Genomic DNA, 15,688 nt, shown 5'->3' with positions numbered 1-15,688 from the left:
TGGTGAAATATTGGCCAATGGATGAAAATCATTGAACTTTTACAAACATGTAAATGATTAACAGTTGGAGTTCATTCTGAAATGAGAAATGGTGTCTGTTTCTTCTCTAATCTGTTCTGCTAATATAACGTTGTTATTCATACATGTGATTTACAAAGCGTCAGCTAACATCAGTTTAACCCTTTAAACAAAATGATTATGCCACAATACCAAATGTCGGCCTGCTGTTTGATTTATGGTAATTGATGAAATTTTATTGGTTTAATTTCTTAAGTTATTTGTATTAAACTGATTTGCTGTCAAGGCCACAATTTTATTTTTTATTTTTTGTCAATAAAATTCAGGTCTTAATTTACCAAATACTCATGACAATAATCTAAAGTGTCGCCCTTCTTTCACAGTAGCTGAAAAGACAGTTTTGAATAGACAAGTTGTGCTCTCACTCCAGGAATACGGGCCTTCTTCTGTTATTGTGCCATTTTCTTGTTGGACTGCCAATTTCTTTGCGTTTCTGTCTTAATGATTGACATTTTGATATTGTTTAATTGTAGTCTTGCAACCAAATGTTGCATCCAGTCTTGCCCAGCACCTCTGAAATCACTGCTTTCAGCCATATTTTATACACACAGCTTGTGGTTTGACTGGCAGGAAACACAACCTCGATTTGTGAAACCGGTTTTTGTTTTGTTTTAAAAAATAAATGGTTTGAATATTCTTTTGTTGGTTTATTTCTTGTTTTTTTTTTTTTTTTTTTTTTTTTTTTACTGTTGTGCGATCCCAATTGGAAGCCAATAATTTATTGGGTTTCATCTCAGCATGAAATAAAAGAAAAAGAAAGTGTAGCTTTTTTTTTTTTTTTTAATCGCTGCTTGTGTTTTGAACTCGGTCATTTTGACTCCGACTCTTTCTACCATGGAGAAAGCACTACTGGTATTGCACAATAAATGAAATCAGTCTGCATGGGTAATTCTTGATGTGTGTAAATTTGTAATTCAAATCTAACCTTGGGTTAATTTTCATTGCCAGCAGAGGTGACACACACGTGGCCACTTTATTGTATTCCTCACATTTTTATTATGATGTATCATCTCACAGTGCATATCATCCAGAAAGAGAAATTCTCCAGTCTAAGATATACATATTAATTTTATCCGGTGTAATAGAGCGGCAGCATGTCTGAACCTCATAGTCAAACGTTTTTTTTTTTCTCCTCCTTCCAGTTTGAGCATTGAAAATGCATTTAACAAAACCTCACATGTTGTGCACAGATGTCACCTCCTCTCTGTCAGATAGTAGATTCAACACACTGTGACCTCAAGTACAACAGCCCGGTCCTCTATCCTTTGTCAGATGGCACATTCGAAGGCCTCTAACTGACGTCAATTATTTTCTTTTTCTGTTTTTTTTTTTTTTCAATTATTATTTGCTTAATTTTCCCTGGTTTCCATGGTGTGCGGTCGTTGTGAGGACTGTGTACTTCATTAACTAACATCAAAAGGCATGAAGAGTACATAGATGGCAAATTCTTTTCACTCCTTGACATATGCTGGCATACATTCACACGCCGGGGTGTACGGCGGCAGTGTTCTTATTAATACTCTGACACCAGATATAAAACGCCAGTACCTGGAGCACTAATACGGGCTCTCAGTATGTGCATGACCACTGGACTCCAACCTCTAGACTTTTGTGAATCCTTTGAATGGGCTAAATGTGTTAGTTGTATAGCTGAAGGCTTAGTGTGGTGCTTTAAGGCTGCGTGGCTAAAAATAGTGCCTGTATCAGTTAGCAGAACGGCAGATAGACTGTGAAGCTGCAGATTGGTAGTTTAGCTGAATGTATTATGAGCAACAGCGTGTTTCTTTCCATGATTACTGTAGGCAATAGCTGTGATAATGACACTAAAGCAAAAGCCTGGATATATCTTTCCAGATCGGTTTCAAAATTGATCATTTATGTGTTTTTTTTTTTTTTTTACAATACTGAAGCATCAGGCGTACTGATTTCTTGTGTGTATGGATTTTAAATGCCGTCCATGTGTAACGATCCCCTTCATCTCAGTCATGAGAAACACAAGCTCAAGAGTTTGACCCTTTGACCCGTTGGCGCAGAACGTCGGATTTGGGGAGACGGATGAGCCGTATCCTCTGCCTTTTGCCGTTATTGTCAGAGGAAATGGATTCTCCGTCCGCTCAATGCAACGACAGTCGAAAATGCATTTATTTCTTTGAAGAGTGCGGACAATCTGTGTGACTAAAGCACTCACTGCGCAATCCATCCCCCTCACCCAAGACCCTTTTTCACAGTGAGATGGGATAATAGCCAAACAGCATCAGAGCTAACTAATGTGACTGCATAATAAACAGATGACTCAGGGACTGTTCATTTGCATATCATGCCAACCTTATCACAGCTTCTATATCGTTTTTGTGTGATTTCCAGCCGCCAGTGAATCGACTGGTATGTGCAGGGGCCCAAATGCTGCTGCACGTTGTGGAAATATATTTTAAATGATTTGAATCATTATACATGTGCAGAGTAATTATCAACTTGTCTAATAGTTCCCCCCCACCCCCCAGTACCCCCCTCCCCACTCTACAGCACTGACTGCTGTATTGAATGTAATTGCTGAGAACGTATGCTAGAGGGAGCTAATTAATAAGGCATTTGTGAGTGGTAAAGTGGCTTTTTCAATACAGCTTAGCTATCATTTTACTTACAATGGAGAGCTACTTAGAATTAAAGCAGCATAAGTGGATAATTATGCTAATGGCTCAATTTGGATTTAAGATATGGTGACAGGCTGTGTTTCCAGATGATCACTGACACCGTTCATACATTACAGCTTTACTGCAGCTCCGTGCGCAGGTTGTGTGCTTACGTGGGCTTGCATGTTCACGTTATCTCACTGCAGATGTTTGATGTTTTGTCCCGAGGACACACAACAGTGTGCAGGCTTGTGTGTGGATGTGCGTTGTCCTCTGACATAACTTTTTGCCCCTCGTAGAAATACAGGAGGCTCTGGGGCCAGATGGCTGTGAACTTCTGCTTCTCGTGACGTGCGCTTTTCTGTTTCTAGTCCTGCACATTCCTCGAGCCCGGTGGCTACACGCCTTTTAATGGGTCAATTCTGATCAGTTTTCTGCATGCAAATGTTTGCGGCTCCCCAGCTCTGGCGTCACTGACCCCAGGGCGGAATAGAGGTGCTTGTCCTCTGTGACAGAAAAAGCGTAAGCCGCCCTCTGTCGATTAAAATCGGCTGCAATGAGCAGCACCATCCGCACTGGACTAAACGCTGCCTAATATCTAGAATCCTTGTATAAAAGTCTCTCCAGGAGCCAACATCTCCAGTTCTCCACCCCCTGCCTTTGCCCCCTAGAAAGCATACTGTTTAGTGCTAAAGTTGCCTCAGCCAACATAGGTCTATGTATGTTATGTAAGGCCCACTATAAATAGGTTCACCCGGGATCTTTTGTCTTTACCTGATTCACTCCTAGCCCAACAGTTTTTATTTCTGGAGAGAGCTGTGGAAGCTAGTGCAATGTAGAGCTGGCCGTTTCCATAGTTACTTTTGTTAGCTGCAAGCTCTTAACATTCTTCATCTGTTTCCTCACATGTCTGCTGTTAGCTATTTGTTTGAATCGGTTTGCGTCGCATGTCCCCGTGATCCACTGTATGTGCATCAATAAAGCGGCGACGGGAGGAATGCTTTCTAATTATTAGCGTTCGTATCTCCTCACACACATTGTGGAGTCACTGGATAAGAGAAAGAGCAACAAATAGAAATCAGTGTGGGTGCAGATGAGTCAGAGACTAGAATATGTGGACCTATTAACTTCTGTTGGTCAAAAGTACATGCAATTAGTCCCATGTTGTGTGATAATGATTTTGTGTAGAGTGGATGTTATTGAGCTTCAGTCCAAGGGGATTGTTGATGTATTTGTTGAAGAGAAATAACAAAGATATTTGCATTTTGACTCTTTATCTGCTGTTATCTAATAACCATCCTCTGTCTTTCTAATCAATTGTGGAAATGCCGTGTGTAAAACTGCAAGATGTGACATGTTAGTGTTGTTTTTGATGGATTTATCTTTAAAAAAAAGAAAAAAGAAAAATGCAGGCAGTTAGGTAACAGCAGGTGCAGTAGCTGGATCGGGCCCAAGAGTTTGTCTGTCAGAGTTCTGTGTGCATGGATCCTACAGAGAAGAGGGCAAGGTGGGAGCCATGCGAGCGCAGCGTGTGTGGAGGAGTCTGGGGGCATGGTTAAAGAAACACTGGGGCATTCCGCAATCACGATTGGAGAGCGGAATGCGATTCTCACCCATCCCTGTTGTAGAACCAAAGAGTACAGGCGGCTGGGGACCAAAGTGGGCGAGTGTGAAAGTATTTTTGGATCGCACGGGAAACCTGCCACACCAACAGCGGCAGCCGCAGCAGCGGCGGCGGCGGCGGCAGCAGCATCGGGGCCTGGTACCGGGCTTCCCTAACCCACTCCCACTCTCAGAGGAAGAGCAGCAGGGAGATGTTCCTTCAAAAGAAGAACCACGCTTCCGCCGCTTTTATTTTTCTTATTCGTGCTATTTTTCTTTCAATTGCCCAGCGTTTGAAAGATGATGTATATATAACTATGCAGAGCCCAACATGACAGAGAGATAGGGAGAGGGAGAGAAAATAACGAACTTGGCAGCCGAGGCGAGTATCTCGTATTTATAGAAAGTCGTGTTTCCGGCAGAGGTTTCTGTGGTTTTAGCACTCCCAATCCATTTTTGCGGTGTCTTACGGGCCCTATTGTACTCAGGTTTAGATTGAAGATGTTCCCTCATCTAACGCCTCGGGGGGAGATTTGACTGTGAGACATGTCAGAATGTGATTTGGGGGAGGCAGATGGATTTCTCAGGCTCTTTTCAACCCTGGCTTTCGTAGGATTGTCAAAAAAAAAAAAAAAAGCACTCTGCATCCACAAAGTTAAGTAGACATTAGGCAAAAGTACAACACAGCACTGGAGGCTAAATGTAAATGTGTGTACTGTATGATACACAAGCACCGGCCAGGCAGTAGCATACCTTATGTGTCAGATGTCAGGGATGCTTTTTTTTCTTCCATGTTTGTCTTGTAGATCCAGAGTCTTGTATTTATTAGAATCTCTGCGTGTTGAGTTTGAAATGCTTGTGTGTGTGTTTTTTTTTCTTAAACGGCAGCGACAGCCTCTGCATCTCAGTGGATTTCCTGGTATGGATCAGGTCCTTCTATTATTTACTCTCAAACAGTGTAGGCTGCATTGTTGGTTTGACAGAATGCCAAGGCATTGAGGTTTTCAAGAGCTGCCGTATATAACGTTCATTTTAAAGCGACTACTATGCGGATAAAATTACTGTTTTCTTTCAAACACAACGTGTGTGTGACACCAGAAACACCTAGAGACTCTTCTATGTAACTACTCGCGCTCTCAAAGTTAGTCTGGATTTCAAATTGTTCAAATCTGAGATCAACAAACCACAGTCAAGCTGTACTTTCCGCTAAATTTAGAATTTCCGTTTCCAATGCAAATCCATGGATGAAAAAGAAGCTGGCTACTGATTTCCAATAACAACTTAAATCCATCTTCTTAGCTAATTTGGCTTGAGCGCAGAATCGCAAACTATTTCTCACAACAAAAAAAATCATTAAATGACATCAGTAAGAATATTAGTCGCAGCAAGGTTTCTGCCTGCGTTGATCTTTGGTCTCCAGCTGAGATGTAAATCCTAATTTTTGGAGGCTTTCAAAACTCTAATATTGAAGATTGAGCGCTGTGAGCCATGTTGAACTACTCAGGTCAGTTTTGCAACAGCTTTGAATTTCAGTTTGTGATCTATATCTTATTTTATTGCAGGATTAATTTCACCATTCTCTTTTTTTCACAACGTATACAAAAAAGCAAGTTCTATGGAGGGTATTGCATAGAAGCTTTTTGTTAATCTAATCAACACTGACAGAGAATATCAGCAGTCCAAAACAGAGAAACACAAAACAAACATTTGTGCCCACCCAGTCTTTCATTTTGTAGGCAGAGATCCCAGAGGGCAGTCACTCTTTACTGCCTCTTCAACTCTTACCAGACACCCACCTGCAAGAAAAACTCCCACTCCCTATCCAGGAGTGAACCTGAAAATATCGTGGCCACAGGGTTACATACACAGTGGGAAAAAGAGCATTCACCTTTCTTTGTGGCGAAGCTATGAAAGCAATATTTGGCAACCCATTCATTGAAGCAGGTGTGATATGACAGTTTGGTTAGTACATTCTTATTTTTTTCTTTTCTTTTTTTTTTTTTTTTTTGCCATTTGGCAGCTTGGGTTGTTCATTATTCCAGTCTGGACTGAAATATATCTGCAACTATTTGATCATTGTGAAACATAATCCAGAAATTCATGCTCCCCTGAGATGATTCACACTGATCTGGGTGATTCCTTAACTAATTCCCCTTGTGACATTATTTTTTTCCTTTACAGGCCTAAGGCTGACATCTCTGGGGGTTTACATATTATTTCAGTCTATTCAGCAAATGTAACCATTATTGTGGTCTTTTGACCAAGTACTTTATGTTTATGGGGTTAGAAAAAAACCCAACAACATACAAAGCTAATGGCATCCCTTTGTGTCACACTCACTCTCGTGCCACATTTAAGGAGGTGCCAATATTCATGTTGAAAAGTTTGATAGACAAATGAATGCATGGGCCTGATTTGAGCCTATTTTAGATCTGGACTGTGGTAATAATGTTCCACTTATGCCCGACTGAAACTGTCCATTCAGTAGAAGTGCCGAGATATTCTTTATTAAGGCAGTGTTTCATCTTCTTCCGCAGCCAGCCACTTTGAACCCCTTTTGAAGTCAATACCTTGTTAAAATGGAAGCAGCTTTGTATTGCTCGGCGCTCTTCCTCAACCCACCACGCCGTTCCCTAAGAACAGGAGCGCTTCGTCTCGCAGTGCTCTGATGCGAGGGAATAAAACAAAGGCTTTCATTTAATTTTTGCAGGTATAGACTTACCCCGGCGCTATAATGTCAGTAAGTGCTAACATTACGTAAATCCATTACTTAGTCCCAGTGCTGTGGCATTTTTGGAGGAGAGAGGTTAGCCACACTGCAGTTATCATAACAGCATCCCGTGATCTGAACTCTGTGTGATCAGATTGGTTTTAATAGTCTCTGGATTACTTGGAGGCAGTTCCTCAAAGCTAAACATCTCTGGGCCTAGAATTAGAGTGCATTGCTGGGGTGAAAACGATTTGTTCTGGAGAATGTCACTGCTGCAATGAAAGAGCTTATACGCTATTATCATGCCGTACCTTAAAAAGATGACAGGGTAGCGTCTTAGAGATCCTTTGATACATTTTTCGCTCGTCGGTATTGATGGAGATAACATCAAATTTGAGCAGTCTCGTATGAGCTGGCTGTTTATTATGTCTAGTAGTCTTTTTTTTCTGCATCTGTGCTTCAGTCGACACAGTATCTTTTATTCCATATAGCCCAGTATCTTTCTTACCGTCAGTTAATCTCCGCCCTAACAAAGCGCACTCCGATGCTGCTCAAATGGCCTAAGATCTGAGCTCACAGGAGCCCTTTCATTACAGTTCAAATATGGAGAAGAAAATCCTGTGGTTATTGGTAAAATGTTGTCTGTAGTGGTGACTGTCTGGTTTTGGTTCACTTACCTTGTCACATTCTTTCTTGTGTGCAGCCATGTGCTCTCATGGCTGTTAAGGGAGAGAGAGGGAGAGAAGTGAATTATGTTTCTCAGATCAAACAAAATCCAGTCTCAAAAAGTAAAGCTACAGGTGAATTTCTATATTCTATCTGTTCCTTTGGAATATATGATTTTAATAGGAAAACTGATGTAATTAGTGGTTTAATATACTTATAGGTTTCAATATGAATGATTAATTTTGTGATTTCTTTACGTTTCATGAAAAACAAACCCAAATCCTCCCAAATTTCTCTGAATTGAAGTTATGATAATATTTATGTCTTTGCTTATCTCTTGGTTTGGCTTCCTTTGCGAATGACAGCATTAATGCCTGGAGATGAGACGTGGTCAATCTTTGACACTGCTGAGTTGTAATGGCCTTCGTCTTGTCTGTTTTGTGGCGTCGTTCATTTTTTCCCATGACAATAGCCCACTGATGGCGGGTCAGGAGAACTGGTCATCCAATCAAGCTCAATAATACCGTGGTCAGTGAAACAGCTCTGGAGAGTTTTCTTATAAACTTTGCAGCTGACAGAGAAGAACACGAGCTTAACCAACCTCAGCAGATAACATGATGAATGACTGAAAGCAGTTTGGAATTATGCTCCTCTTATTCCTCATCCAGAATTCTGCGCCTTGATTTTCATTCAAGTAAATATACTTCCTTTAACCTGAAAGAAAATCTTGAGCAGTAATCCTGTTCTCCCTCTGTCAGCTCAACGAAGACTCGTCTGATATCGACTATTTCAGGCAGAAATTTGACACCGAAAATGTTTTTCCTGGTCACATCTGTGCATGCTGGCTCTTGACGCTCCGGCTCCAGACTCACTTCACTGCTCATGAAGCTCCCCTCAGTTATTGTGTGGACTCAGCTTAACATCCTCCTCAAGGCTGCAATCATCCCTGTTGCTTGAGCGCCGTTCACTGCCACAATTTGTCCTTCTGATCAACTTGTTCGTTAGTGTCGGGCTGTTCGTTGTGAGAGGGGGGCGCTATGAGTGTCTTCTGGACTGGGTAACCAAACTATTTTTTCCCCTTGAGATCCCCCAAATTACCACGGAGGACTGCAGACCCCCTCTCCAGTGTCTGGTTTTTCCAAAACGATACAGTGAAGCCGAGTGCAGGCAGACACACTTCCTCTCAGGAACATGCAAAAGCTAAAGCCTTCAGAATATTATCAGCCAGCAGGTTCCTCGGTCTGCTGGAGGAAACTGGACCCTATTTCTGGACAGCTTTCAAGTCTGTAGTCTTCCCAGTGGTTCCAAGTGGTTCAGGATATTCACACTGAAAACGCTGATATGGTGGTTTGCATGGACTCTTGAATACTTTCTATAAGAATTGTTAATTAATATTAAATGTGTCCTAGATATATTTGCACTAGTAAACTGAAATTGTACCTAAATTAGAGAACAATTTTAACATTATTGTATTCTAATACTTGATATATTCAGAACAGAGTTTTATTTGAGGAACACAATATTTGATATTAACCACTGAATGAAGTAAATACAGATTTGATGACTGACACCACTTATCTTCAAGTACAAGTACATAATCGAAAATCTCTTCATAGAGAATGCAACATTTTTAAAGCCAGACTTTTAAAGGTAAGCTTTAATCTCATTGAAGACAAGATAATTGTCACCAATGACAGACATTGGGTTTCAGGCTTTAAAGCACCAACTCCTGCCTTTAAACATCTCCTGAATCCTTCTCAAGGTTTTTCCACACCTGTCTGGTCACCCTATCTGACACCGTTCTCTGTGATGCTTTCATCCTGTTTTAGGTTTTCAGGACTTGTCTCTGGCAGATATCGGCTTTCCTCGGGCGTTTTCAGCTGGATTGAGGTTTGGACTTGTTGGCCGGTTTCTTATCATCCGTTCGTTTGTGTTGCGGGACGTGTACTTTGGGTCAGTGTGTTGCTGAAAGAACAAAGATCTTCGCCTCAAGCGTGGTTTTCTGACATCGGTGAATACATTTCTACCTAAAACGCCTTGGCAGTCTTCAAGTTTTCATTCTTTGGTTTGTTCAATGCCTCCAGTACCAGAGGCACCAACGCAGCCAAAAAGCATGATTGAACCGTCTTCATGTCTGAAGGCTGTTGTTTTCCTTATGGATCACATTTTGTTGCATATAAACAAATTGAAACTTTGCCTTTCTCAAACAACTTTACTTTGGTTTTATACAAATGTCATAGAATCCATCAAACATCATGAAATACAGACCGTTCAACCAGTTTTACAGTGGAACTGACGACTCACTCATTTGTTCTTTTGAGCTCTGAAAATAAAAGTGTCGCTTTTTACTAGTTTGTGTGATCATAAAGGTTTGAACAGTGTGTGAAATCCAAGCAAAAACTTCAATGATACCAGTGATAGTACACAATCGTAACCTTGGCTCTTTCCCTTTGTTGAAATGAAATCTGTCATTGGTTATAAAACTCAAAATAAATAATATTTTTGTACATTGGTGTCATTTTCAATGTCAGATGTGTTGTTCACAGGGCTGTCGAAAGATTCTTTTTTTAGAATCACGAGTAGTCACATATTTTCCATAGTTAATTGCAATTATTCATGTTTTGAAATACATATTTTACATTTCAAGGCAGTTTTAAGCCCGTAATATAAAGCATTACTTACTGGGGTGTCTTAATTGGAAATCCAGTGAAGACAAAGAAAGAATTTTCTTTAAAAAAAAAAAGAAGTGTCATGTAGACCAACTTAATACACTGTTTACATCAAATGGTTTTTTAATAAAGTGAGTTGCAGACCCACTGGTCTACTTCAATGATAAGAAAAATGCATCTCAAATATAATGCTGTAACAGTGTGGTCATTAAACCTTGGAGGAAGGAAATAACTCCCAAGTATTAAGAGAAATAAGTAAGGTATTGCCTTCTTTTCAATATATCCCACCACTCTCTAATGCTATTTCAAAAGTAAACAGTAACACTATGAGCAAAACAATCATACTAATCTTAATGTGACACAATAGCAAGCATATATAACACTGTTGAGAAATTTGCACTTTGCTAATGACAAACAGAATAGTCCAGATAGTAAAGGCCAGTTTGTATTACTTTGTTATTGTTATTATTATTACATTATGCCATCATGTGATTTGGGATATTTAGTGAGTAAAAAGTGAAAGTTTGATTAGATAATTTGAAGTAAAAGCATCAAATAAGGAAGAGTAAATAACATTTTACTATTTCATCAGGATGGGTTATTGTTTTGACCACTTTTCCCATAGGGAAACCGGTGCTCCTTGTTGGCTGCGACTGTACATTTTCGCAGAGCCGTCTGCGGTGTGATTGGGCTGATTTCATGTAAAAGAATGCCCTCCACAGAAACCACCTGCTGTGCAGCGGGAAAGCAAAGGGTCCGGTGTGCTGCGGGTTCATGTGTGATTACACGGCTGAATGCTCCACCGTCGCTATCCACGGTCCTGAACCTCCAGACAGAGCCAGAGGTCTGCTGCAGACCGCCACGTCCTCTGAAAGAGTATCGACTTTTTGTAATAGGAAGTGTGACCACGGAGTGCACCCGGCAACAGATGCGAAACAGAAAAAAAAAAAAAAAAGAAAAAAAACGCTTTGGGGGTTGAAATGTCATGTGAACAGTTGGGTTCAACCACTGAACACCTCAGGGGTGTTATCGACTCCCTTCAATGCTTTTAAAGGCCAAGGGTGCGCTCAGACCGGGCTCTGCAGTCACTCGCCCTGATCGTGTGCGCGACCACATTTTCTGGCGGCGGCTCGAGAGGAAGTGAAAATCTGCTAAAGTGAAAATCTGAGCCGCAGACGGCTCGGATGAGGAGTTCAGTGCGGCTAGAAAACATCCAGGCCATGCAGCCCCGGCGCAGAGAAAAAGGAAATGTCAGGGGAGGAATTAGCTCAACTGGGCTGCAGACCTGTGGCCCAGTGCGTCTCTGTAGAATAAAATACTTTCTGGTCCGTATTTACAAGATGTTTCGACAGATCCAAGTGTGTTTCTGGCTGGTTTTAGGTGTGCCCCCCCCACCAGCACATCTAAATCTAATGCTGGTGTCTTCATGTTGGTGTCTTCTATTATTTAAAAAAAAAAAAAAAAAAAAAACCCTCGAGGACCGGAGATGAACACGTGTGAACTGAGTCACTCTTTTGTGTGTAGCCTTCTGTTTTTGTGCATTTCCCATTGCCACGTTACAACTTTTGTCACATTGTCAGCGGCGTGGTCATCACAGCGAATACCTGCCAAAACACGACCTCGACCTCGAGTCTTAAAGGACACAGACAATACTGTTCTTGTACTTTAATCAGACATTTCCGAGTCTGTGCCTCATTTCTGCTCACATATTTGATGCCATTTTCCCTCTCTCTTCAAAACTCTTTCAGGGAAAGTCATTTAAGCTTTTACCTTGAGTTCTCTGCAAAATCTATCGACCTCCGCGAAGTCTTTTCCTGTAAAGCTTACATCCAAATTGGTTCGAAAAGTCTTCGATTGACTATGTTTGAGTTGTGTGAGATTACACATGAGGCCCAGCGTGCTGTTATGTGTCGCTTCCTGCTTTGGCATACCAAAGAAAAAACATGATATAAACACTGAGGTTCATGTGGAGCTCCACATGCAACAGTGTTTTAGAGCAAAAAGAGATTTAAAACTGAGGACAGATCAGACACATCTGCCACAGGTACCATATTAGTGTATTATGTCTCCCTTTGCCTTAACAGTTGTTTAATTTTCCCTATTCACACTGTTTGTCTGCTGGAGATGATTCTGCTGTCAAGAGTAACGACCTCGTGCTTTCAGCTCGCTTCCCTGTGTGTGTGTGTTTTTTTCCCCCCAATTAAACTGACAGGTCGTTAATAGTCAAAATAAATCTCTCCATTCCCACCTTGCCCTGCCTGCCACTTGTTGCAACGTCAGACTCCATCTCCACAGTCCGGCGGAGGGAGGGAGGAGGGAGGGGGGACTTCAGGGGGTGGGGACTCCGTCACATCCTCTGTCCATATATGGGCATGAAGTTTACACGCAGCGGGGAATCCTCTCACTGGAGCTGATGAATGGGGAGGAGGGCCGAGGGAGCTGCCAAAGTGTATAAAAGGAGCGAGAAGGGAAGTCGCTGATGTGAAATCCACAGCAAGCAAATACCTACCGAGGAGCAGAGACGAAAAGGAATATCTTTAATTGCTTTTTACTTCCTTTTGACACAGACCTCTTTGGATCATTTGTTGAAAACCAACATAGGGGGGCTGAAAGTAAACAGTTATTTGCATAATTTACTTTCCCTTTTACCTTTTTCCCTGGGAGAGACGGACTTCTAAGTGCATCATTATGTTGAACAATATGGATTTGAATGCGAAAGATTCTTTTACCCTCAATTTGAGAATTGTACCAGTTCTTCCATGGGGATGGAAAACACGGCACGGAAAGATAACCAGGAGGTGTACGTCGATGCAGAGCGGGGGGGTACCTGCCCAGTTTGGCCACGGTGAGTTCGCATGTTTGCACAGTCGGTAAATCTGCATGCATGATCTTTCGGGGGAGGGGGTAGAAAATGAAAATAAGTATATGACATGAAGATCTAGCACTTTCAGCACAGCCAAGAAAATCAGCGGTCGCTACCGAGGCATTCCTGTGCCAAAATACGCGCAAATGTTTATGTAACGCAGGCTTTTCATCATTGATTATCTCTCGGATATAAAACACCCGCGATTACAAAGTTTTCTCTCGTTTTAATCCAACAGAAGGAACCCCAGCAACCCTCAAAACCGAAGCTTCCAACTCGGAATTTGCTTTTACCCCTGTGAGTGCCCGAAAGACACCTACACCCCCTCTTCGCTCGCCTACTCCGGCAGTTTCTATGTTGAGGCATCTCAGGGAGCGCCGTGCAGCACCGAAACACTCCTCAACATGATCACCGAGATCGTGGGCATATCCACGCTGCCACTTTCAGAAGTGCAACAGAGCGGCAACAGCCGGGGAACTTACCCGTCGCCCGCGCCCCTGGACAGCAGCAATGGCAATTTTGGAGACCCGGGCGTCAAGAGGCAGTCCTACACCTGCTCCGGACCGACCCCCCCGGTGTACTCCCCGGATCAGACCTGCCCGAGGTTTTCCGACGACCAGGCCGGGAGCCAGCCCGCAGACCCGTCCAGCAACCAGCTCAGCTTCGGCTCGACCCGCGCGGCCAGCCAGAAGAAAACCGAACCAAAGTCAGAAGCTGCTTCTTTCCCCGTCGTGGTGAAAAACGAGTTCGAGAGCAGCTGCTACGAGTGGGGAACATTTAATAAATCTGACTGTTTGGAGACGAGCTTCCAGACCGAGACTTTCCCGATGTCCAGTGATTTCCCCCCCGACCAGCAAATGGATGTAAAAGAACTTTTAGACACGTTCCCCCCGATCTGCCCCCCCAACCCGGAGATGGAGTTTAAGGTGGAGGGGGGCATCAAGCAGGAACCGTGTTTCTCTGACACCTGTTCTCAGAGCTACTCCAGTCCGCTGTCCTATAATAATTACCTCCCGCCACCGCCGCCGATGGGCCTGTCCTCCACCCTGAAGCCCTTCCCGGAGCCCCCCCACCATCGAACCAGTGTGGATTCCCTATACACGACCACGGCTCTACCGAGCACCATAGACTCCATCCTCTACTCCTCGCTGCTGCCAGATTCTTTCGCCCAAAGTTACACTCCCTCGTGCGACGAAGGCCCCGAGGGCGAGGAAGAGCGGCGCGGCTTCCCACGGCCCGGCCAAGGAGAAGCCCTTCACCTGCCCCATGGAGAGCTGCGACCGGCGCTTCTCGCGCTCGGACGAGCTCAACCGGCACATCCGCATCCACACGGGCCACAAAACCGTTCCAGTGCCGCATCTGCTTGCGCAGCTTCAGCCGTAGCGAACCACCTGACCACCCACACCAGGACTCACACCGGCGAGAAGCCGTTCTCGTGCGACGTGTGCGGCAAGCGGTTCGCCCGCAGCGACGAGCGGAAACGGCACGGACGCGTACATCTGAAACAGAAGGAGAAAATGGAAATAAGCCACAGGTGACCACCGGCGCGTGGCCGTTCACTCTTCCCGAGGGGATCTGAAGACCAGGCCGCGCGCCCCTCACTTAGAATAGCAGGATCTTTCCGTCTTGGAAGATGAGCCACCTGACGCCAGAGTTGGTTAGACTGGCAAGCCGATGCCTGAAGGAAGAGAGGCTTTGCGACTATTCGAGCTTTTGAGGCGCAGAGCCGAGAGAGGAGGACTGCTTCGGCCTTACTGCCCGCTGCTGCTGATGCTGCTGACTTTATGCAAAGATGCATAAGTTGTAAAAGTCAGTGAACAGAACAACGATGACTTGTTGCTGTTCCCCTCCGTAGAGCCAGACCTCTCTCTGCTCGGCATTGCATGACTGCTGTTCAGCACCTCTCCATCTGGACAGCTCCGACCTCCATTCGTCTCCGGGAATGGATGGATTGCACTTACATATTATTAATATTTCCATTTAAAAATCTTATTTTCTGCTTTTAGCATTCTTAGAGCAATGGTTTGGACTATGTTTCTTAAAATGCATGGTTTATGTCAGTGTTTTTTTTCTTTTTCTTTTTTTTTTTTTTCCTTTAAACGGAATATCAACCACTGTCAAGGTTCCCCTTCACTTCACTGTGAAGGCGATTGACATGAATGTAGGCTAACATATTTATGGCTTTGACCATGAAGCTGTCCATCTTTTATCAGATTTAGTGTTTGTTTATCTTCTTATTTTGCCGTCAGTGTTTTTTGTCATTGGTCTCTGTGTTGTGTTCAAAATTGTTTGGATTATTACAGTTGTGAAATATATATCATAAATGGAAAAATAAATATATTTGTATTATGTACTTCTTTGTATTTTTATAGCCAACTGTATATTTTACAATTATCATATTTGAGCGTCCTTTCTAAGGTGAAATGTATTCTAAATCACGAATAATGTCTTGGTTTTTGAGGGCTATTGT

At 42.9% G+C, this 15,688-nt stretch overlaps 1 protein-coding gene across 1 annotated transcript; it reads left to right on the top strand.

Annotated features, from left to right (window-relative positions):
- The first annotated feature begins 13,114 nt into the window (after window positions 1-13,114).
- LOC115389770 (early growth response protein 4-like) lies at window positions 13,115-14,797 on the top strand. Its single transcript, XM_030093348.1, is given in 6 exon segments — window positions 13,115-13,200; window positions 13,457-14,399; window positions 14,401-14,556; window positions 14,558-14,605; window positions 14,607-14,739; window positions 14,742-14,797. Coding segments are annotated over 6 exon segments (1,422 nt in total).
- Window positions 14,798-15,688: the final 891 nt, after the last annotated feature.

Source organism: Salarias fasciatus, chromosome 6 (genome assembly GCF_902148845.1).
Source record: "Salarias fasciatus chromosome 6, fSalaFa1.1, whole genome shotgun sequence".
NCBI lineage: Eukaryota > Metazoa > Chordata > Actinopteri > Blenniiformes > Blenniidae > Salarias > Salarias fasciatus.
The sequence above is the reverse complement of the archived record's forward strand: the minus strand, read 5'-3'. Positions and strand labels throughout refer to the sequence as shown.